The sequence below is a fragment of the Solanum dulcamara genome, chromosome 1, assembly GCF_947179165.1.
Source record: "Solanum dulcamara chromosome 1, daSolDulc1.2, whole genome shotgun sequence".
In the NCBI taxonomy this organism is placed as follows: Eukaryota; Viridiplantae; Streptophyta; class Magnoliopsida; order Solanales; family Solanaceae; genus Solanum; species Solanum dulcamara.
The window spans coordinates 7,334,107-7,359,609 of NC_077237.1; the positions used below are offsets into that span (position 1 = coordinate 7,334,107).

General features: G+C 36.9%; 1 protein-coding gene across 2 annotated transcripts; it reads right to left on the reverse strand.

The window, feature by feature from the left end:
• Positions 1 to 385: 385 nt before the first annotated feature.
• Positions 386 to 21,985, reverse strand: LOC129900256 (exocyst complex component EXO70A1-like). Of its 2 annotated transcripts, XM_055975196.1 has the most exons (13): positions 21,580 to 21,985; positions 20,519 to 20,614; positions 16,436 to 16,641; positions 15,359 to 15,613; positions 5,143 to 5,281; positions 4,859 to 5,071; positions 3,746 to 3,951; positions 2,245 to 2,442; positions 2,057 to 2,156; positions 1,541 to 1,650; positions 1,311 to 1,457; positions 708 to 796; positions 386 to 580 (listed from the first exon to the last, which is right to left on the reverse strand). In XM_055975196.1, exons 1-13 carry the CDS (start codon positions 21,766 to 21,768, stop codon positions 567 to 569), a joined length of 1,962 nt encoding a protein of 653 aa, XP_055831171.1. In that variant the 5' UTR covers positions 21,769 to 21,985; the 3' UTR covers positions 386 to 566. The 2 variants fall into 2 exon arrangements, with proteins under 2 accessions (XP_055831171.1, XP_055831163.1); XM_055975188.1 differs by having other exon boundaries at positions 386 to 796.
• Positions 21,986 to 25,503: the final 3,518 nt, after the last annotated feature.

The window sequence follows — 25,503 nt, forward strand, 5'->3', positions numbered from 1 at the left end:
ATTAGATTCACAATTTGTTCGGAATAAATTTTACTATATTTGAAATCAAGTGAAAATTTCAAATTTAATTTGAGGTTGTGTTTCAAATTTTGAAAACAACTTATAGCCTGCTTTTAACTCATTTTTAAAGTTAATAGTACATTCAAATATGAATACTATTTCACATATTATAAAATGTATAGCCAAACACGGCTCCCAACTTCATAAATTCAATTAAAATAAAAAATAAATGATATAAATTAGAGCCTTAAATAAAGGAAATTGGAGCATAATTAGTTATTTTTCCTATTATTTTGTTGTTATTGATGAAAGTATTTTTCCTATGCTATCGACAAGTACTCGACATCTACTGATCTACTACATATTCAAACAAATTTGGAAATACTTATCAAAAAAATTATTATTTTCAATAAGACATAAAATGAGCATAGGATAGAAATAAAAATGAGATTTTTCTATACAAACTTAACGTATCAATGTTAAATACTTAAAACAATAAGAGGACATTAAAGAAAACACTACATTTCATTGTCGTCATATCCTATGTACTTCTGTCGCTTTTTATTTCAACCTTCAGATCCTACACAGAACACATGTAGTAAACAAAGCCATCAACAACTATGTCGCGTATCAGCACAGAAATAGTGCGGAATGCAGGTAGCTTTTTTAGTCTGAGGTTCATCGTTTTGGCTCATTCAACGTCTTACCCTCGAAAAATTCACCAAGCATACGTTCAAGATCTTCAGCAGAGTACCTGATATACTTTTGGGGGTTCTTACCGCTCTCAACCATGGGCCTATTTCCAGAAAATACATTAAATTATGAGAATAAGAATAGATGTAATCATACAAGAAAAAAAAAACTGACTTAAACATGAAGTTTGAAGCAATGTTGTATTGGAATAATACATAAACAAACACCAAAGTAAACACTTCGATCAACTTTGAGAGTGCACACCTAAACACCTCAACTTGGTCTTAATTTTAGCGACTAAACACTCCGACTCGACCCCATTGTTGTCATGTGGATGCCTGACGTGAAAATGACATAAATTTTGGTGGTGTCTAGATGATCATTTGGTAAGTTGGAGTGTTCAAATGACATAGTGGAGACGAGTTGAGGTGCTTAGATGTGCATATTCAAAGTTACTTGTCAGTCGATACCAAGTTTTGAATGTATATTGGATGCTATTAATCATATATATGAAGTTTGTTAACTGTCAATTGATCGATAATTCTGTTGTGATTCAATGTTAAGAGTTCTGGCAAAACCATTATTGAAAAGAGAAATACAAACATAATATATCATACCCGAAGCGCTTGATGAAAGATCGGTATGCAGGCAGTAAGACTTCAGCAACTGCAAGCCTCAAGGACTCTCGTAGCTCGGTGTCCGGGACTGTCCATTGACTTTGTCTTTGATGAAGATCCTCAAATTGAATATTGAACGTCTTCAACCTGTAAAAATTTACCAAATGCTAAGCGGACAGGAATGAAGATACTTGATCATGAAGTTAACTCCGCTAAAGAAATTGAAGGACCTTTCTTTTACAAGTGCTCTTGAAACTCCACTGCTATTTTGCCCATCTACACCCATAGAGTTACTGCCCCCAGATGATGTTAGCCCTTGAATCGAGAGGCATTGCAGAATCTATTTTCAAAATAAAAAGAGTTAATGACTATGATTAATTTTATGCAAAACCTATCTTTTCAGATAACTTTGCCCAATTTTAGAACCCCAGTAGGAGAATACAAATCAAAATAACCATGGTAATTGGATGGAAATACCAGAAAATGATGATGGCGACAATGCATAAAAGCAAAGCAATGGGTAGTTTCTGTGCATAAAATAAAAATAACCACGGCAATGGGTAGCTTTAACAATCTCATAGTTTACACACTGATTTAGAGATCAGATAACTCATACCACATATGAAAGAGCCAACTATTTCGTGTTTTGGTGTTTCACCAACGCTTTAATAATCTCATAGTTTCTTCCTAGTTTCCTGTCCTTGAGATAAGAAGCAACGGGGAAGGAGAGGCAAGAAAATCAATACCTTTGACCAAGCAATTCTTTTATATTGATTAGCATGTTGCTGTACAACTCTCCGGTGTCTTTGAACCCAATCATCACCCAATAAATCCTTGGCTTCAGACCTAGAAGGAACAAACTATAAGCACCAATTTCCAAGCAAACATATACTACTGCAGCTGTCCCCGAGCTATATAAAGTCTAATCACAAACCTCCGAACAGATCTGACCATGTAGTGAATATTGTTCATAAGGAACAAGTTAGTCAGAGATGGATCCTTATACTGCTTGGATTTCCCATCCAAATTGGTTTGAAGAGCTTGCATTATGCGCATTGTGACAGCAGCAAGTTGAGAATTTGAGTCTCCATTTTCAAATTCTTGGAATAGTTGTTTCAATGTTGATTGGTAGCTGAACAAAAGGAACCAAGCAACTCATCAGGGAAAATCAAATCAACAAAGACCGACAAGGAAGCTACAGTACAAGCACTAGAGAATTTGAGTCTCCATTTTCAAATTCTTGGAATAGTTATTGTATATAGTCAAATATATACAATAAACTAATTAGTTTATAACAAATATAACCATATTTTATTTACATAAAAAATAGCCAAAATCATAGAAAATATACAGTGACTATACACTGACTATACAATATAGATTACTTATACATGAGCTTTACACTAAATATACATTATGATACACTCAAAAATTGAATATATATTGACTATACATGAAATATATACTGACTATACATGCTACAACGAATGGCCATTTTTTTGGTAATTACTTTGGCCGATGGCCACTGGGTGTAATTTTCCCTAATAGTAACACATCCCAACAGATCCTACCAATCCATTATTTAGCTTCAAAACCTAGATTATTCGCCTTTAGGCATCTCCTTTTTGACAAAACTATTTTGTTCCAATATATAAACATTAGAAGAAAAAGCTACAAGAGCAACAAATGTGTCACGGAGTGGATATATCATGGATGCTGTAAAATTTTAAAAAAATAAATTCCAATCTTCCATCTGAGGTGTCCTTCACTACCAAGGGGTTGCTGTTGCTTTGTAGCAACCCATATCAAGCATTTAGAACAATAGACCATACTCTCTGGGATCTGGTTTCCTTGCTCACAACATTATATCCAACAGCTTAGCTGCTCCTTACATCTGATGCAGCAGCTAACTCACATCAAGCCAAAGCCTGGATCTGACAACTGCTTTATGATCTTGCGATGCAGCAACTTGCGAGTTCCTTAATATTTTGTGATCAATTTTGCGTGTCAATTCACGCTAAAAGACTCTTCCACTCTGCTTTTGTGAGTGTTTAAAATTTTTCTAAATGACTCAGGACCTAGGCTTGCTGTTCCTATACCACACTTCTAGATCAGTATGTCTGTAACTTGTCTTACTGACGCATTTACTTTTGATTACCCTGAATATCCCAAAACTTTAAATTGAGCATGTTGTCCATCCACCTTCAGAGAAAAAACAATCAAGAGAAGCAGAATGCAAGACATGGTAGTTTGAACTAGTTTCACACTATTCTCCCATTTATGCAGAAACTTATCTTACGGCACATTAAGCTGGGTAAAGCACACTACAAGCTGTTCCACAAGCTAGTGAAGAAATATGGTCTAGTAGTATCAACTAGGTAGAAGCTTCCAATATATATAAATGCAAAACACAACATTTAGTGGAGAAAACTTACTCAAATAGGAACTTCACATAATTAATGACATAGCTCGTCAAGGGATGGACAGTTCCATCTGAGACGGCAGTTTTCGTTGCATCTTTCTCAACAGCCTCTTCAAAGTCACGAAAGGTTTCTTGGGCTGTCTGAGCAAGTCGCTTTGACAAACCAAAAGCAGATTCCCTGATTTCAATGCAAGATATACCTCTAAAAAGTAGCTCAATCTGCATAAAATCCACAGCATTCATATGTGAATCAAACCAGAAATCTGGAAACAGATTACAGAGTGAATGAAGATGAAATATGGGATGTATTAGAAAGATATAGGATGCAAAACAAATGCAGCAGACCTCTAAGAGAGGCCTATTTAAGCCAACATAAACTCAAATGTCACTCTACAGAGAGCGAAGAACAGCACCATAGCAGGGTAACTATGTAAACAAAATAATTGCAGCAGAGGCTTATTAATATACACTCATATATAGCAAATATATAAATAGACACACAGACATAAACATATGAATGTTTAAGTAACACATGAACATAATTCAGTATTACTATATCAAAGAACAAGAAATACAGGAGAAAGATTGTGCTTACTTCACTTGCACAACGCTTTTCTAGTATGTACCAATGTTCCATTTGTTATTGTCATGTCATCACCATGTTATCCCACAACGCAAAATATAATTTGGACCATATTAATTTAACGGCAAGCAGTCTTTCAGCAATAGACTAGCATAACTTGAGATTATTATATCTGTTAGATAGTGGGCAGCTTTTAATCCTACAAGTATAAAGTAAGATGGCACAACCATATCAAAATCCATTACTACTTTGCGAAAGAACCAGGAGCGTGTTTTAACATCATGTTAAAATTTGCTCAATTAATCAATCAACTCATATGTGTCAAGTAACGTGTTTGACACCCTCGGTTAAAGAGCTGTCTAATATCTATTAACAACTTTCTTAACCAATACTATAAATAATATTAATAAAACCAACTGTCACCACATTAAAAACATTGACACCTGAGCTTGAAGAACAAAGGTTAAGAAAAACTTTAGATTGACCTTTACCAGTTTGCTACAATGCAATAAATCAAAGCTTGTAGCTACTAAAGTTTCATACCTCTGAGTGAAGTTCCCTCATTATTTCATACATATCTAGAAGCACAAACAACTTCTCCGGTGATCTTTTGCTTTTGGCAATTGCATCACCAAAACTAAGCAGCACAGCAACACTCCCAGTCGTAACGTCAGCAAAGCATTGATCTTTGATCTGCTCAAATCCTTCAAACATTTGATCACAAACTTTCCGCTCAGCCGCGAATAACAATTTGACCTGTTTGATTATCATAAGACAGTCAAATACCAATTATTTTTCAACTTAATGAGGTGTTAGAGAAAACTTACAGCAATCCGCATAAAATGAATCCAATTGCCAATTTTAAATTCGAGAACTTCCCACTGCATCTTCTGAACATCATCTTTACTAAGTTTTTCCACTCCCAACTTGCGAAGACTTTCTTCCAGAACAGGAGAACGCATATCCCTATGACAGCAATTTATAAATTGAATGAATGAGAAAAGAAGGCAACAGGTGAACTAAAAGAAGTGCCAGTTTAGAATCTGTAGCATTAGCTTTAACAGAAAATTGATGTGATAAATATACAAGAATCTTCATAATAGTATATTCTACTAATCTAACAATGGTATCCCACTATACGACTCCACTAGAGAGACCTCAACCCTGCATCACCCACCACAAAGAATCATGGTGTTCCTCGGCTGGGGGTTCCAATTTGAGCGTTGGAACTAGGTTCAGGAGTAGGCTATATCTCTTAAACATAACAGTGATTTCTGAAAAGTCACCATTGGAACCCAGTCCCCAGCTAGGAACTTTTCCAATTCATTATTGCAGCTATTGGCAATTGGCATAGATATTTACTTAGTGTTCGATCGGCTCGGCTTCGGATTTGATTGATATCTTTTTTACACATTCTTTGGTTTTAAAAAAATATTTACTTGGTGTGTGCCTTTGTATTTATATTAAATGGCAATTGTTTATAAGATTACCACAAGTAGTTATGGGCAGTATTGTTATTGTGGACAAAAGTGAGCTTATTAATGCCAGTTAAACAATATTGTCATAACAAATTAGAGGAGATGTTCAATATTATTATGTAAAAGTGAAGATTTACAGTCAGCATTCTAATATCCATGACCGGTTTGGAACTACCGCTTGAATGAAACATGGAAGAAAAATATCATGGCTCTTGTCACCTACTTAAAGAATCTAAGCTGTTTAAGTCTAATATTTAGATCTCTTAAACAGGAGAAGCTAGACTTACCACATCATATTCCAGATTTCCCAACAGTCCAATATTCTCTCCTCCCTATAGTCTCTGCCAGTTAAATGTATTTCTTTATTGATGACAGTAGTGTCCAAGCCAGCACCTCGATTATTCCACCGGGTACCTAGTACCTCCCCCACCAACACAAGCACCGGATAACTCTACACACTAAGGTTTAGGAAAATGGGAAGAAATCACCTAGTGTTTTTGATCTTTATTGGGTTTGAACCTTGGATTTTAAAGTTTTACCCATTTCATTGATCCCTAGACCACACAACCTTGCCTGTGCCAGCTTTTTCTTCATACCCTTTTTATTTGGCTTAATATACAAGTTACACGGTTTCTGCAAAGCCTGTCCACCTACTTAGACTTTTCCAAACTAAACACTTCTACTTGGTAAAAAGTAAAAACACGCATTATAAATGCCTCTTACCATTGACCATACTTTTGTGGTGTCAATATAGCTACAACAACAACAACAACAACCCAGTGAAATCCCACAACGTAGGGTCTGGGGAGGGTAGAGTGTACGCAGACCTTACTCCTACCAAGGTAGGACGGCTGTTTCCGAGAGACCCTCGGCTCAAAAAAGGCATAAAAGGGGGTCAAATAAGGTTAAGAAATTCAAAGCGCTATAGGAAAATAAATAACGAAGGCATCACAGATAAAATAGAGTAATCAAAAGTACTGAAAGCAATAAATAGTAACAGAAATAGCAGAAATGAGAGTACAAGGAATTGTAATGTGCTAGTGTGCCTATGAATAGGGAAGAATAACGAGACTATGTACTAGCCTTCTACCCTAATGTGAGTCCTCCACAGCCTCCTATCTAAGGTCATGTCCTCTGTAAGCTGTAACTGAGCCATGTCCTGTCTAATCACCTCTCCCCAATACTTCTTCGGCCTACCCCTACCTCTTCTGTAACCATCCATTGCCAACCTCTCACACCTCCTCACTGGGTCATCTGTGTCTCTCCTCTTCACATGCCCAAACCATCTCAGTCGCATTTTCCGCATCTTGTCTTCCACCGAGGTCACTCCTACCTTGTCCCGAATAGCCTCATTTCTAATCCTGTCGCTCCTGGTGTGACCACACATCCATCTCAACATTCTCATCTCGGCAACTTTCATCTTTTGAATATGAGAGATCTTAACTGGCCAACACTCTGCCTCATACAACATAGCCGGTCTAACCACCACTTTGTAAAACTTGCCCTTAAGTTGTGGTGGCACCTTCTTGTCGCATAGCACTCCGGAAGCGAGCCTCCATTTCATCCACGCTGCCCCAATACGATGTGTGACATCATCGTCAATCTCCCCACTGTCTTGCATGATAGACCCAAGATACTTAAAACTACTTCTCTTTTGAATGGCTTGGGCACCAAGCTTAACTTCCACATCAACCTCCTGAGGTGTCTCACTAAACTTGCACTCTAAGTACTCTGTCTTGGTCATACTCAGCTTAAACCCTTTAGACTCCAAGGTATGTCTCCAATCCTCCAGCTTAGCATTAACTCCACTACGAGTCTCATCAATCAGGACTATGTCATCCGCGAAAAGCATACACCATGGCACCTCACCTTGAATTTGTCGCGTCAATGCATCCATTACCAAGGCAAATAAAAATGGACTTAGAGCCGATCCTTGATACAACCCCATCCCAACTGGGAAATGCTCTGAGTCCCCTCCTACTGTCCTTACCCTGGTTTTGACTCCCTCATACATGTCCTTGATCACCCTAATGTATGCCACAGGTACATCTTTAGCCTCCAAACATTTCCATAGTATCTCTCTTGAAACTTTATCGTAACAAAAAGTGTAGTACCAATCACTTATAAGGAGCATGGATGTAGTGACTTTGATCCAGAAAAAACTATAACTCGACAAAAGAAAAAATGCATAGTTAAAAGGAAAGACAAAAAAGCAAAGGGGAAAACAAGAACCTCGCACTCCCTGGACTTCCTCCCCCCCACCCCACTTCTCCCATCCATTTGCCGGTCTTCCTCACCCTCAATCACCTACCTTTGACTTATCATTATATTTTTAGATTTCTTTGTGCAAATGGCAATTCCTGGCTAAGCTTTGAGCTTTGACAATAAACCCTCCCCCACGAGAAGATATATGTTGGGAAGATGAACAAGACTCTTCAACTAATGGTAGAATTAGATAAGTCAGACAATTACAACTCTGTAGGTCCATGATTTTAAGTTATAGCTATTTATCATGATTCTAATCATGTTCTGAAATCTAGATGTATCTTGTTCTTGGTTCATTAGATTCTTTTTAAGCTATAACATTGGCTGCTTTTGCATTTTTACTTTTTTCGTATTAACCACAAGCTATTTTTCCTTCCTTATTTTTAGCATTGATTTGAGCCAAATCTGGGGACAACTAAAATCAATGCTACTGGCCAGGTCAGTTCCGCATTTCTTAAATCGACTTCTTGATTGAGATGTTCCTACTTTAGTTCTGATCTTTCTTGTTGGTTTCTTAAACAATTGTGGTGTCCGGACCAGCTATTTTGTTGGATTTGAAACAGACCAAGTCCCCCATTACCATATCTGAGATCATATACCTTGGACGAATAAAAGGAAAGCAAAGGGACAATGGCGCACAAAGCACATGAGGAATGGGCAAGGAACAAAAGAAGTATGGAAGAAAAGCAGTGGCCGAGCTCATTTCCTTCACTTCGTAGACCCAAAGCAGTACAAAAAAGTCAAGCTTATTTGAATTTGTCATTGGAAAATGATTCTACCCTCTCAAACTACATATGACCTGATTTCTCGTAAAATCTGAGATATATAGGCAGCTCAGAAGCCAGAGTTTGGCTATAACTCCATAAAAAAAATCTTCATGTCAAGTTGTTGCTCAAAAGATGTTTTGGTTGGCAACCCAAAATTGGGTTGTTATTTCTTTGTCCATGCCTTCTTTACTCTTCTCCATGGACAAAGAAAGGGGCAAGCTATTGACACTCAATTTTGGCTCTCCATATTGTTGACACTCCACAACGTAAATTAATAATCGAATTTTTCTTCAATTTTTAAAATAATTAGCTTGCAAAATTCAAAAATATTTTGGCATTTTTTATAATTCTTGAACAATATATATGTATATATGCTCCTCTCCGAGTTCTGCAACAATTTGGAGTTGTCCAAAGACATACCGCTATAGTCAAACATGAGTAATGCACGTGCCAAAGGGGGACAACATTAAAAGAAAAAGAGAATAAAAGGGTAGACAAAAGGGGTATGGGCCAGAAAGAGATATTGGGCCTATTTAAAGACCCAATAGCATGGGAATTAGTTAAATCAGCGGAGATGGCCCAAAATTTCGACATAGTTAACATCGAAATCTCAGCTATTTCTATGGAACAGACGGGCCAAACAAAATTAGTTCAATGGAATGAGGATGAACAGGAGACACAACAAATAGGGAACTCAATGGAGATCTCGAATGGAAAACAAGGACAAGAGGGGAAAAGAAAGAAATGGTGATCCTGGAACAACAAGCAGAAGATAATCAGAGCCAAACAACGGGCGATGCAGTGCCATTGCAAATCCAATTTCCAGAAGAAGAACAATCTGGCTCAAAAATATCAGAATGGATACAGCAGAGTATAATCAGACTCAACATGGAGTTTGGAGTTAATTTTAAGGGATGTGAAGAAAAGGTAAAGGAGCTGTTGATGAAGATAGAGAGGAATAAGCAAGGAGATAGGAGAACTCAAAATGAATTGGGAAATGGCAAAAGAAGAGGGCTACAAGAATTGAAAAGTCTGCAATTGGACACCAAATTCATGAGTAATGGCACTAGAAGTAGAGGGGGTATTTGGCCATCATGGAATAATAAAGGTGAACATAATATCTTGGAACATAAGGGGGCTGAACTGGAAGAGGAGAAGAAGTATGGTTAGGAATATGTCGAAGATATGGAAAGCTGATGTAGTATGTCTACGGAAGACAAAGCTAGAAGGGGAAATTACAAACTATGTCAAAGAGATATGGGGCAGCAGATGGGCTGATCATGTGCAGTTGGAGGCAAGTGGAACAAGGGGAGGAATAGTCATAATGTGGGACAAAAGAATTTGGGAAGGGATGGCCAGCAGTGTAGGGAAATACTCAGTGTCTTGTAGCCTAACAGGAATGAATTTTGTTCTCAACTGGCACATCACAAGTGTGTATGCACCAAATGATGAAATAGAAAGAGAGGAAACATGGTGGGAATTGGGGGCAGCCAAAGGTCTAATCAATGGACCTTGGGTGTTGTGTAGGGACTTTAATATAGTCAGATACCCATCTGAAAAGTTCAATGGCAACAGAATCAACACATCAATGACACAATTCTCAGAGTTCATTGAGGATATGGAACTGATGGGTTCATTGAGGATATGAAACTGATGGACCTAGAATTAGCTGGGGGAAATTACACTTGGAGGAGTGGGGAGAGACACACCACAGCTGCAAGGCTTGATAGATTTCTGTTCTCAGAAGACTGGATTCAACCTTCAGAAATATTAAACAATTAGTAATGCAGAGGGTAGTATCAGACCATACTCCAATACTTCTACAGTGTGGAGAATGGGAGGTGTCCAAGTCATATTTCAAGTTTGAAAACTGGTGGTTAAATACAGAAGGTTTCAATGACAGAATAAGAAGCATGTGGGAATCTTTCAATTTCCACGGCAAACCTGATTTCATTCTGGTATCAAAGTTGAGGGCCTTGAAAGACAAGCTGAAAGAATGGAGCAGAACTGTCAATGGTAATCTAAAACAACAAAAACAATTACTCCTAAATCAGTTAGCTGAACTTGAGATCATACAAGAACAAAGAAGCTTGGAGGAAGGGGAGATAGTTTCAAAGTTGGCACTCATCTCAGAGTTTGAAGGCATAACAAACCATGAGGAAATAGCTAGGAGACAAAGGTCCAGGGCAACTTGGCTTAAAGAAGGGGACAAAAACACTGATTTTTTCCACAAAACAGCAAATGCACACAGGAGAGTTAACACAATTGACAAGTTAAAAGTCAATGAGGTGTTAGTGACTGAACCAGCAGAGGTGAAAAAGGTGGTACTTGAGTACTATGATAACTTGTACTCAGAAATTGAAGATTGGAGGCCCGAACAGATTATGAGAGACTATCCTATGATCAATGAAGAAGACAATAATATGCTAATGGCCCCTTTTGAAGAACATGAAATTGTAGATGCAATAGAATCCTGTGCTGGGGACAAGGCACCAGGAACGGATGGCTTTACAATGGCTTTTTTCAACCACTGCGGGAACATCATAAGTAAGGAGGTAGTGGCAGCTTTTAAGGCTTTCCACAAGGATGGGACTTTTGAGAAAAGTATAAATGCTACCTTTGTGGCTTTAATCCCAAAGAAGGTAGGGGCAATGGAACTAAATGACTTTAGACCCATAAGTCTAGTGGAGCGAATATATAAAATCTTTGCAAAGGTCCTAGTAGAAAGGCAGAAAAGAGTGATGTATAAGTTAGTAGATAGGCAACAAATGGCTTTCATCAAGAACAGATAGATCATAGATGCAGTGTTGGTGGCAAATGAGTGTGTGCACTCAAGACAAAAAGACAAAAAGGCATGGATCCTATGCAAACTAGATATTCAGAAAGAATATGATCACCTAAATTAGGAGTTCTTAATGAATATGTTGCAGAGGATGGGCTTTGGTTCAAGGTGGCTCAGGTGGATCAGACAATGTATCAGCACAGTAAAGTTCTCAATTCTAATAAATAGAAGCCCATGTGGCTTTGTCTCCTCCCATAGTGGTTTAAGGCAAAGGGATCTACCGTCCCCCTTCCTTTTCATCCTTGCCATGGAGGGACTAAGCAATCTAATACATACAACAAAAATCAGAGGATGGGTCAGAGGATTTCAAGTGGGAGATAGAACAGTCAATAATCTAGAGGTTACACATTTGCAATATGCGGATAACACTCTAGTGTTTTGTGGAGCCACAGGAGAACAAATGTTGATTCTCAGAGTTGTCTTCAACATTTTTGAAGCAGTATTCTGATTTGCATATAAACTGAGAAAAGAGCTTCATATACCCAGTCAATACAGTGCCAAACACAGAGGTCTTGGCAGAAAAATTAGGGGGAAAGTGGGTGAACTCCCAAACCACATACCTGGGAATGCCCTTAGGAGCTAAGAGAAAATCCAAGAGAATATGGAGTGGAGTGATAGAGAAAAGTGAGAAAAGACTGGAAAACTGGAAAAGCCAATACCTAACCTCAGGTGGTAGACTCACGTTGGTTAATAATGTAATAGACTAGATGTTGTTAGGAGAAATTTTCTATGGAAAGGAAGTGAAGACGAAGAAATACCATTTAGTGAAATGGGAGGAGCTATTGGAAAGTAAGAAAGGAGGGGGCTTGAATATCAAGGAACTAAACATACACAACAAAAGTCTGATGATGAAGAGGTTATGGAAGTTTGCAGTTCCAGAAGAAGCTTTATGGAAAGAGGTGACAGAACAAAATATGGGGCATGCAGGACAGATGGATGACAGAGGAGGTGACAACCCCTTATAATTGTAGTGTATGGAGATCCATCAGGAACCTATGGCAACTAGTTTCTTCAAGAACAAGTTGCAAGGTTGGAAATGGAGAGAAGGTGGCCTTCTGGAAGGATATATGGTGTGGGCAATGGCCTCTGAAGCAGACTTTTCCTGAGCTATACAATTTAAGCCAAGCTCAGGATGCTACTGTGGCTGAACTATGGACAGGACAAGGTTGGAATCTCCATTTGAGAAGGAACCTAAATGGCTGGGAGATAACCTTGATAGGAGCTTTTCAGAATACAATCCCTCAAAATTTCAATTTGACAGAAGAAAAGGACAGACCGGTGTGGAAGGTGGATAGCAGAGGTATTTTTACTGTTAGGTCAGCTTACAAAGACTTGACAAGAACAAATACTCAAGAGATAGGATGGCCATGGAGAATGATCTGGAAGACCAAAGTGCCTCATAAGGTAAAGTACTTTACATCATTACTGGTAAAGGAAGTCGTCCTCACTCATGAAAACCTTAACAAGAGGAAATTCAGCCTATGCTCTAGATGCTATCTATGTGAAGAGCAGATAGAGACAGACAACCATCTCTTTTTGCATTGTAAATGGACAGACCAGCTGTGACAGATGTTCATCCACAAGAGGAAGATAAGGTGGGTGAAACCGGGGAGAATCAAAGAAGTACTAAGAAGTTGGATCAGTGATGGTAATGCAGGGAAGAAGGAGGAGAGGTGGAATATGGTTCCAGCATGTATTTGGTGGACCACATGGAAAGAGAGGAATCAGATATGTTTTGAAGGCAAAAGAAGCAATATACAGAAGATCAAGATAGACTGCTTAGCCCTTTACTATTTTTGGTGTAAACAAGTAGTTGTAGACTACACAGAAAATGGTTTTAATGCAATCGACTGGCTGTAATTAGACATATTAGGATTTTGTAAGAAAAAAATTTTGTGATGGGGGACTACATGTTTAGTGTAGTATACCTGTGGTTAATATAGAAGTAAAGCTTACCATTTTCAAAAACAAAATGGAAGATATCTGTCATGCAGAGTCAATATTCAAATATGTACTTTGACCTGACGGCTTATCATTCTTAGCTTCAAGTAAATTGGGAAAGACAGATAATGACAGTTTTGCTCTAACTGTAGGCTCAGTCAATATCAAGCTAAAGCTCAGTCAGTGATGATGAAGGGTGTTGGGTTCTGCAGGAGGTGAACAGTGGTGGTTGTGTCGTGTTACTGAAAAGGAGAGAAATAGAGTAGAGGTGAATGTATGAAGCTTCAATTATGGAAAGAAAATTGATAAGGGAGAAGAACTTTTGTTGGATTTCTTGGTGATTTTGAGATAAGAGAGTGAAAGGATCTGTGTAAGAGCGGCAATGGAGTTAGCAGGGAGTGGTGAAAGCAGTGGCACTGTTTAGGGTAGCTAAGGTTTGTTTTAGTTTTAGGTTGATGAAAATAACAATGACTCATGTCATGATTTTATCTTACATAGAATGGATGCGTTATCCATGTCCAGGCAAGTGAGGAATTCAAGAATACAGGTGTTTAGTTGGACAAATCGCGAAGTTAAGAGGCTGCCTTAACAAAATAGAGCAAGTAGACGTTTCAACTCGGATATGAAGCCTTCTTATTTCTTTCTTCTTTCTTCATTCTGATCCACCAAATGCAAGCTTTCCTTCACCACCAGCAACAATAGTATCCATTCTTACACCAGCCCATTTTCTTGTTCTATCGTGTCAGGTGGCCACTCCCATTCGCATATCTTATCATGGATGCCAGTGTTGCCAATGCATCTGCAACATTGACAGTGAGAATATACCTATATATATATATGCTATTTGGTTGTTTCCAATGGTGAGATCTAAAGCAGCACGAAGTTTTTCTTTCTAGTGGTCCATGAGTCATTGAATCTCTAAATGGGTTAACAGTGACACCAACGAAGATATGAGAGTTTGAAACATTCGGCTGAGGACTGCGAAAATTTTAATGCTCCACTGCAGCAGTTTGCAGTCAAGCTGGGATAGGATACCTTTGAAGAGCAAGTTCAAGGCCACAGTAGCAGATTTATTCTTTCAGTAGATAGATAAACTACAGGATGATCGAACAGCATCACATATATCCAAGGACATTTAATGTTTGGAACAACTTATGAATCACAGAGTTAGGAATGATAAATCATAAATGTAGAGCTGAAAAACACTAAGCTGAAGTCTTTGGGATGAAAAAAGTACTCCAGAATGTTACATGTTCAGTTCTGAGCTCCAGATTAGTTTAGTCAGATTTAACTGAAAATTATATTTTCTGATAAAAGAAGAGTTGAATTACTGTTGGAACACATATTTAAGTAAATAAAAATGTACTCCCCCTCTAACAACTTAAGCTTTAGATGAGATGGTCACATATTTCTACCGTCCTGGATTTGAGTCCCACCGCCACCAATTACTCAAAAGAATCTCTATGTACTTGGGCCATGAAAAGTAACAGCCCCGCACATGAGGAATATGTTGAAGACATAATTAAGTAAAGAAAAGTGTACTCTCTCTAACAAATTCAGCTTTAGCTTTTAAATGAGATAATCATCACACATTTCTCCAATTACTATTTGAGAATATTGGATCCTATGAACAACAATGAGTAGTAAGACACTATCAAAGCAATCATATTTGTTCTTTCACTTTGTTTCTTTTAATTTTCCGAGGTTACGAGTAACCTTGTACTTGTATAGTTTAAGAACAGATATTTACCTGTATATTTTTACCAGCTGTTGTTGATGACCAGCTTGAACCATCTGTTGGGAAAGATCATGCAATAGCGGCAGGATCCTTGGAGGGATAAGAGTTGGTGGTGTATAGACGGTATTATCTGTTCCATGATTATGCTCACCATGGCTACTGGGCAAATGGTTCTTACTGTTAGAGTCCTGATCTCCCGGTGATCCAGATGATGGTCGCATTGAATTTGGAAGGCATTCAAAAAGACGTTCCGGTTCAACAGGTTTGCTGAAAAAGCAGAACTCGGATACAGTCAGAGCTCAATTGAAATGTAAAAAAATAACACGGCAAGTAAAGAAAAACAGCACACACATGGACAAATATAATGACAACCAGATTTCACCACTGCTCAGCAAGCAGAGGAGTACAACATAAACTATTGCAAAGCAAGTGACTAATAACGGCGTGGCCAAAACATATATATAGCCGCCAACACTTCTTTTAGAACTTATTATAATGCACAACACAGCTTACAACTTTTAGAGAGAATGCAACCTATGTTTTTGAGGTGTTTGGGGCTTAACTTTTACCGTTAGAGCAAAGCTTCATTGGCAAAATATATTCAGTGTATATAGACCCATTGACCAGGTGAATATTGCGAACATAAAGCCCAAATATGGTGGTGAAATAGACAGAAATATCTTTATTAGAAGGCTATTCAGGAAATGCTTGAATCTCAAACCCAAAAACGGTTATTAATCCTCAATAACAGCCTGCATAAAGGTCAACTTGAAGAGTAAATGAATGTTTAGTTTCCATATATTGCTACATCTATAATTTACATGAAAGAAAAGAAGAACACTATAATCAACTATAACCATTGATACTTGAATATTATTGATAACCCTGCAAATAAGGCTAAAAGGATTCAGTTTTTTATGAATAAAGAGAATAATAGGAATACATGGAAGAATACGACAAGGTATCGAGATAATATCATGAAATATATAATTCTTTCTGTTGTGATGAGAAAGGGTATTAATTTGCATGGTTTACTTTCTGTAAAAAATAATGATAATGATACTTTAAATGATAAGAGTTTGCACCAACCTGTAAGATGATAAAAGCTGCTTAAACTCCTCTTCAAGCTTTGAAATAGCCTTAGCAAGTAAACTATTTGCATTGTTGAGCACTCCATCACTACTCTTGAAGCTTTTGTTGTTGTTGAAGAAGCGAATATTGTTTCTCAGTTGTTCAATTGCTTCAAGGTAACTTTCTAGGTCCTCATGTGGGCCTTTAAGTATTTTCGCCTCCGCCTACATGTGATGGAACCATGAACTCAAGAGCTCCAAATTGAGAAAGAGTATTTCAAAAATTAACTCAGTTTTGCATCAGATTAGAAAGGGAGGACTATATTTTGATAGTGGAATTTCTTTCCTTTTTTTCTTTTTTCCTTTTTCTAGTTTTCCTTTTAACCAGCAAAGAAGGTTGTGTTTAACCAATATCTTCTAACACAGATTTTTAAAAAAAAACATTTGGAGCCATATTCCAGTGAAACTCATTTGCTCTTGGAAAAGTAATATACTACTAAAAAAGCATTGTTCCTTTTCATTCTATAGTTCAGCCTCTTTACCTCCTCGAGGTAGTGGTAAGGTCTGCGTACACTCTACCCTCCCCAAACCCCACTTAGTGTAATTTCACTGGTATGTTGTTGTTGTTGTTGTTGTATTCTGTAGTTCTCAATTTTTATAGTTTGAATTGTTAAATATGTTTAGCTTTCCAACTTCTCTCATATTTGGGCTCTCCAGTTTTCTTTTCTTTTTTTTCCTTCTTTCTTCAATAACCGGGAAATCCTTGAGGACCGTGGCGCAACAGTTTGAAACTCGGTAGATAATGGGCCTGTCCTCTAGCTTTCTCCACCTAAATACCAAATTTTGTTTGCGACAAGTTTGAACTCGTGATGTGCACCAAACCCCATGCACTGCGCTCTTACCACTAGACCAAAATCCCTCGGGGCTGGGCTCCTTAGTTTACTAAAAGAGCAAAAATTGTCTTTTCGACAGCCAAACCTTCAGGATTGTCAGATTGGACTCAAGTAGACGGCATTTTCACTTTTCCTTCTGTAATTCTTATGTTCTTAGCACTTCTAGCGTTAAATACTAGTGACTGTCCCAAAAAATATAGCCAACAAGAACTAATGACTAACTCATACTATTGTCTTTAAGTACAAATCCTAATACTTTATACACAAATAGAAAAATGGAAAGAGAAACATAACAAGAAACCCTCCAAGAATATTAAGTGAGGTGCACGTCAAGAAGGCAAGGGTGATGGAGTGCACCTTTTGGTTAGTAGGCGGCAGAAATGTGAAACTGGACATTTTAGGCCTTCATGAAGGAGAACAATATTCATTTCACCAAACAACTCCCCTGAAACTACATCGCAATGGACTGCATCAATATATCCAGCAAAAATCTTCTTGAAGACATCTTTCATACATAAAAATCCTAAACTATTTTTTTCTATTCTTTACGGAGTGATTAGAGTGTGTGGATGAGGATGAGAAGAGTAGGATTAAAGATATCTATAAGAAGGAGAAGACGGAAGCGAAGTCGGTAGTCACAAGTGCTAAGACGGCAGCTTTTGAACACTTATATGCCGAGTTAGGGGAGAAAAGTGGGGATAAGAGATTGTATAGGCTCGCCAAAGCGGGAGAGAGAAAAGCCCGCGACTTAGATCTAGTAAAGTGCATCAAGGACGAGGAAGGTGAAGTGTTAGTGAATGAGACCTCTATCAAGCAAAGGTAGCAAGCTTACTTCCACAAACTCTTAAATGAAAAAGGAGACAGAGACATTGTACTAGGTGATTTGGTGCACTCTCATAGTCTTCGGGACTTTGGGTACTGCAGGTGTTTTAGGGTTGAGGAGGTTAGACGTTCTATTAGCAGAATGAGTAAGGGGAGAGCGACCGGGCCCGATAAAATTTTGATGGACTTTAGGAAGAGCATTGACAAGGCAGGTTTGGAGTGGTTGACTAGATTGTTTAATGTTATTTTGAAGACAGCTAAGATGCTCGATGAATGGAGGTGGAGTACTATAATTCCGTTGTACAAGAACAAGGGTGATATTCAAAATTGTAATAATTACAGGGGTATCAAATTGCTAAGCCATACTATAAAGATTTGGGAGAGGGTTGTTGAGATGAGGGTGAGGAGAAGTGTCAATCTTAGAGAATTAGTTCGGATTCATGTCGGAGCGATCGACTACTGAAGCAATACATCTTATGCGGAGATTGGTGGAGAAATTTAGGCAAAAAAAAGGGATCTTCATATGGTGTTCATAGATCTTGAAAAGGCTTATGACAAAGTTCCGAGGAATATTCTCTGGAGGTGTCTGGAGGCTAAAAGTGTCCCAATGGTGTATATTAGAGCGATAAAGAAAATGTATGATAGAGCCAAGACTCGGGTTAGGACGGTGGGACGTGACGATAGGACTACATCAGGGATCTGTACTAAGTCCTTTTCTTTTTGTCTTAGTGTTGGATGAGCTGGCACGATCTATTCAGGAAGAGGTTCCATGGTGTATGCTATTTGCGGACGACATAATTTTGATTGATGAGACTCGAGACAGAGTTAATGATGGGTTGGAGGTTCGGAGAATTAATGATGGGTTGAAAGTTTGGAGACAAACTCTGGAGTCCAAAGGGTTCAGATTGGGCAAGACCAAAATTGAATAATTAGAGTGCAAATTCAATGTTGCGATGGACGAAGAGGGCATGGAAGTGAAGCTTGTCACTCAACCTATCTCCAAGACAGAAAGCTTTAAATATCTTGGATCCACTATCCAGAACAGTGGGGATATCGATGAGGATGTCATGCATCGCATTGGGGCAGCGTGGATGAAATGGAGGCTTGACTTTGGAGTTTTGTGTGATAAGAAGGTACCATCTAAACTTAAAGGTAAGTTCTATAAAATGGTGGTTAGACCGGCGTTGTTATATGGAGTGGAGTGCAGGCAGTAAAGAACTCTCATGGTCAGAAAATGCATGTTGCGGAGATGAGGATGCTGAGATGGATGTGTGGACACACAAGGAGTGATAAAATTAGGAATGAGGTTATTCGATAGAAGGTGAAAATGGCCTCTGTGGCAGACAAGATGAGAGAAACGAGATTAAAATGGATTGGGTATCTGCAAAGGAGGGGTGTTGTTGCCCCAGTTAGGAGGTGCGAGCGATTGGATTTGAGGGTTATGCGGAGGGGTAGGGGTAGGGGTAGACCGAAAAAGTATTGGGGAGAGGTAATATGACGCTACTCTATATCACCGAGGACATGACCTTAGATAAAAAGGAGTGGAGATCGCGGATTAGAGTAGAAAGCTAGTAGGGATAGAACAATGTCGTGTCTTGCGTAGGTTTAGGGTTGACCGTAGATCTAGGCGTGCCACTATAATTGTGTTGTTATTGCCTTTAATTATCTCGTTACTTTGCTATCATTATTGTTCTTGTCTTGTAAAATTTGTATCATTTTTATTTATTTATTTTAATTTATTTTTTATTTTTTATTTTATTTTATTATTATTATTATTATTTGCCATTATGTAGATATATTGTTTTTCTCTCTTACTTGGGGCTGTGACTTTTGAGCCGAGGGTCTTTCGGAACAGTCTTTCAATCTTCATGAGGTAGTAGTAAGATCTGCGTACATCCTACCCTCCCCAGACCCCCACTTGTGGAATTTCACTAGGTATATTGTTGTTGTTGTTATTGATAACATCTTTTACTAATAAAACTCCAAGTCAATTGGGGTACTATTATCGAGATTCAAAAAATATTGGGGTACTGTTGTGATATACATTGAGCCTCAAACTACTCTCTCTTTTTCTCTAGGATACGTATGCATCATTCCTGCTGGTGACATCTGAAATTTATTGTAGAAATAGGCACTACCTATATCATCTCCATATAAATGTCAAATAGGAATCAAATTTATGAGCATCTGATAGATTAGTTGTTTTTACAAACTAATCTCCACACTGCAAGGGCACAATTGATTGGAAAATCTCAAAATATTTAAACAGATCACAAATAAAATGCCAAAACTCTGATACTAAATGCATGTGATGTTTAGCAGCAACCAAACAATTTTTCTACCAGAATCGCATAAATCAATGACCCATATCAGAAGCTCAAGCAAACCTGACGAGAAAGATCAAATTGGGACAGTATCACATCCGCGGCCTTCAAAGTCCTATCAATGTTCTCATGAGCCTTCCGGATAGCATGAGTCCTAATCTACAAAGAGCATATTGTGTACCAGTCAATAAATGGCAAAACTTAAAAATACCAAAAATGTCAATGCAACAAATTAGCAAATCTTGAGCAAAATCAGTTGTAAGAATTTCAATCAGCCCGGTTAGCTCAAAATGGAAATCCTAAAATGACAAACAAACCCAGATATCATCTCTTTCAACAATCAGATCCTATCAAGTAAGAATCACTTCAGTTCCCAACACAAGTATAGACCCCCACACCTCTTCCCCAAAATAAAAAGAAAATCAACAAAAGTCGCATTTTGCTTCCAATTTTCTCGTATTCATTCTTTTCTACTAACATATTAAAAATTTGAACTAGAAAGTTCTTTCCTTTCCATTTTTCTCCGTCAGGAACGTTAGTTAGTTGTAAGAATTTACAATCAGCCCGTTTGGCTCAAAATGGAAATCATGAAATGACAAACAAACCCAAATCTCATCTCTTTCAACATTCAGATCCTATCAAGCAAGAATCACTTTAGTTCCCAGCCAAATATAGACCCCCCACCTCCACCCAAAAAAACAGAAAACTCAACAACAACACCGGGGCCGGATCTAGGAGAGGTTTGGGGGTGTTCACCCGAAACCCCTTGGCAAAAAAATTACATTTTTATTATGTATATGTAGATTTTGAATCTCCTGAACACAAAACCAGAGGTCACCTCAGTGGTTTAAGGGATTCAGATTTCACCTTGAGGTTCCAAGTTCAAATCCTAGGCTTTATGTTTTGAACCCCTTAGTGAAAAGCCTAGATTTCAATTTTCTCATATTCACTCTTTTCTACTAACATATCCAAACTTTGAACTAAAAAGTTCTTTTCTTTCCATTTTTCTCCATCTGAGTTGGCACCAAATATTCTTGGTAGCATAAACTAGATCCAACTCAAGAACTTGGAATCTTCAATTGAAATCACAAAAAGGGTATATAATGGGAAAGTAAAAGGTTTACCTGAGTGGGACGCATAGCAGTTTCTAGAGCAGAAAGACGATGGTCAAAAGAACCCAATATAGTAACCATGTTATCAGTAATCGACTGACTTTTCTGTACTGATTCTCTCATCATTGTTGCTCTTTCGCTTAACATATCAACAGCTACTATTCCTCCTCCCCCACCTGTGTTTCTTGGCAAAATACCCATCTTTCTTTTTGCCCCTTTTCTCTTGAAGACTTGTACTACTTTTGAAGAGAAGAAGAAGAAGAAATTGATGGGAAATGGGAAAAAGAGTTGTGCAGATGAAGGAATAGAAGCAGAAATGAATAAAGAAATGAATGAATAGTACAAACAAATAGAAGAAAAACAAGAGGGGTGGAGGGGTAATGTTTAGTTGACAATGGTGGAGAGATGTGTTGCCTCTTCTTTATTTGCTATACGTAAATGATAGGGTGCGATATAAAAGAATTTATATAAATAAGGTCAAATCAATTGATGGCTCCTAAAGTTGTCGTCAATTTTTATTTAGACATTAAGGTGATGTTTATTTTAAACACATTATATAGGATTTCTGGTATTATTTTGATACTTTTTAAATAATCTTTTATTGACCTAAAGTACGTGTGTCACAATCGTGACTATATGGATTAGTTGGCAAATTATATCTATGAGAAATATAAGAGAAAAATATTATTAAATTATGTATCTACTTTATTACACAGAGACCCTATTTATAGATACTACAATATAATTTTTTACCAAGCAGGATATTATTTACTATTTTTATTCTATTAATATTCATATTTATATTCCTACTCTAAGTAGAATTGTATATACCTATTCATATTTTAACACTCCCCCTCAAGCTAGTACATACAAGTTATATGTCCCTAACTTGTTATAAATGTAATTAATACGAGAACCGATAAGGAGTTTGGTGAGATATCTGCAAGTTGATCTCTCGACTTCACAAAATTGATAATTAATCTCAATGTACTTAGTCTTCTCATGAAATACTGTATTTGATGCATAATGTCAGTCAATCTCAATGTGTTTGATCTTCTCATGAAATACTGGATTGCGATGTCGATAAAACACAAAGTGATAAATTTCTGAATTGCAATGTTGAACTTCCTAAATCAAGTTTGAGTAGACCATTTCAGACCATAGAGTGAATTACATAATCGACATACAAGGCTAACAGAGACCTTATTTATAGACACTACAATACAATCATTTATCAAGTAGGATATTATTTACTATTTCTATTCCTATTAATATTCTTATTTCTATACTTACTCTAATTAAAATTGTATATACATATTCCTATTCTAACAATATCGTGCCAACTCATTATTTTTTTCCATGTCATATTGACTCCAAATTTAAAAGGTGAAATGTTGATCTTTCAACTCTGATTTTATCTTCTTCACTTCACAAATCAAAAAACTAGGTAAGATTAGGATTCTAACTTCGACTTAAAGGTTTATTTTTTTTAATTTTCATTCAATTTGTAGTTAGTACTAATTATTATTGTAATTTATGTTGTCAATTTTCAGGTTTAAAGGTTGAAATCAAGTGTTGGAGATTATGATTTTGTCGGTCTTTACGACATTGGAGAAATCGAAGGTTCTATCAATTACTTCTTGTGCATGTATGTTTCATTCTTGAAGAAGATGTATGTTCTTGTTGTTTTCACTTTCTTTATTGGCATTTTGTAACTAGGTTTTTTTTAAAAATTTCACTGATAAAGTAAGAGGCTTTTTAGATATTTTCTTGTGTCAAGTGTCTTCTTTTCGAGATATGAAAAACTATATTTTGACATGTTTTCATTATGGGGATCATGTTATTGGAGATCATAACCCTACTTACAAAGGAGATATAGATGTATTTGTCTTTGCCATTTATAAAGATCATTTTAGCCTTATTGAGTTTCTTTCATATACTAAAAATCTTGGGTGCACAAATGTAAATGAATTTTACTGTCTAAATAAAATTAATAATATTTTTTTTCAAGTTACTACTAATATTCAATTGTTAGACTTCATGAAAGACTCAATAGATGGTGATGAGCTTCATATTTATGTGGTCCATGAAATTGATGAGTTGGAGGAATTGTCAATTCTAGTTGATCTTTTAGTACAGTCAAACCCTGTTGATGAATATGGGAATATAAATACTGATGAAAACATGGAGAATGAGGTTATTTCAAATGTGAATGAGACTGAGGTTGTTTCAGATGTGAATGAGGCTCGGGCTAAGTCAAAATTTGTCTAGTAGTGACTCAGATGTAAATGACATTCCTGATGAAGATGGTTCAGATGTTAATGAAGAATTGAGATTCTCTAGAGATGAAAGGAGGAACAAAGGAAACCCTAATCCTAGGAGAAAAAAAGTATCTGAAAAAATACCAAAAGGTGGAGCTGGTATTGATAATGGTTTTGAAGATATTAAAAAAAATAAGAAGGTTAGATATGTTGGCAGATTAGGAGGAGATAGAAAGTTTATTGATAGCTCAATTGTGATAGTGATAATAGCACAGATATGATAGATGTAGAAGTTGTTAAGGGTGTTGATCAACCAGGAAGAATGAAGAGTTAAAAGGTCAAGTATTATGATGAATGTGAAGTTGCTATTTTTGAACTTGGAATGATTTTTGAGAATGCTAAAGAATTTAAAAAGGCTTTGACAAATTATACAGTAGAATACAATTATCAGATTAACTTAATGCCTAATAAAGCTTATGAAGTGAGGGCTAAATATAAATTAAAAGAAAAATGCAAATGGTTGTTCTATTACGCAATTGATAGAGATTCTGGTAACTTCCTGATTAATAACTACCATCTTGTATATAAGTGTTAACAACATGTGTACAAGTAAATTTCTGGCAAACAAATTCAAGAATGAAATAACTAAACAACCATTTTTAAAGATTTGGAAAATACAAAATTTGTACAGGGAGAAGTTAGGGTTGTATGTGGGTAGGACCATCTGTTACAAAGCAAAGCTAATGATTCTTAGAAAGTTCATGGGTGACTGAAATATGAAATTTGCAACATTGTGTGATTATGATAAGGTTGTAAAATAGACCAATCTTGATTGTTCTGTTTGGGTAAGAATGGATAGAGAAACTGCACCAGAAAAGAATTTATTTGTATAGTTCTATATTTTCTTGAATGCATTGAAAAAAGGTTGGAAGGAAGGATGTGGAAGAATAATAGGATTTGATGGATGTTTCTTAAAGGGTGCGTGCAAGGGTGAACTTCTAGTAGCAGTTAGCAAGAATGGAAACAATCAGATGTTTTCTATAGAATGAGCAGTTGTGGATAAAAAAACTAAGCATAGTTGGAGTTTCTTTATCAATTACTTGAAAGAGGACCTGCAGTTGGATACTGGACATGGTCTTACTGTGATGGCAGATATGCAGAAGGCAATTAATTGCTTATTACATTTGCTAAAGTTATTAAATTTTTTGTTAAATATTGGATTGCATTTTATTTTCTTTGTAGTATTTTCTTGTAGCTATTGATGAACTGCTACCAAATGTTGAATTTAAAAGGTGTGCTAGACACATTTGGCCTAATTGGAATCAAACCCTGGAAGGAAGAGGAAAGGAAAAAAATTCTGGAGATGTTCCAAGGCAAGTTTTGAAGTGAAGTTCAAGGAGAAGCTTGATAAAATGAGCAAACTTGGTAAATATATTTTTGCTTATTTATTGCATTATCCAAAAGTGTCATGGGTTAGGGCATTCTTTCGAGAGCATTCCAAGTGTGATACAGTTAAGAATAACATGTGTGAGACCTTTAGCCCATGGATTTTATCATGTAGACACAAATCTTAATAACCATGTTAGAGAAAATTAGGAGAAAATAATGACTAGGACTGTGGACCTAATTAAGTTTATCAGTACCTAAATATCTGATATTGCACCTATGGCTAGAC

What these genes read in the sequence shown, in the direction of transcription:
- LOC129900256 (XM_055975188.1), bottom strand. Translation starts at nt 21,768, where the DNA reads ATGGGTATTTTGCCAAGAAACACAGGTGGGGGAGGAGGAATAGTAGCT. An exon ending in CAGCTGGTAAAAATATACAG is followed by an intron (nt 5,282 to 15,358) that starts GTAAATATCTGT and finishes TTGCTGTCATAG; the next exon opens with GGATATGCGTTCTCCTGTTC. An exon ending in TCTTTCATCAAGCGCTTCGG is followed by an intron (nt 797 to 1,310) that starts GTATGATATATT and finishes TTCTGGAAATAG; the next exon opens with GCCCATGGTTGAGAGCGGTA.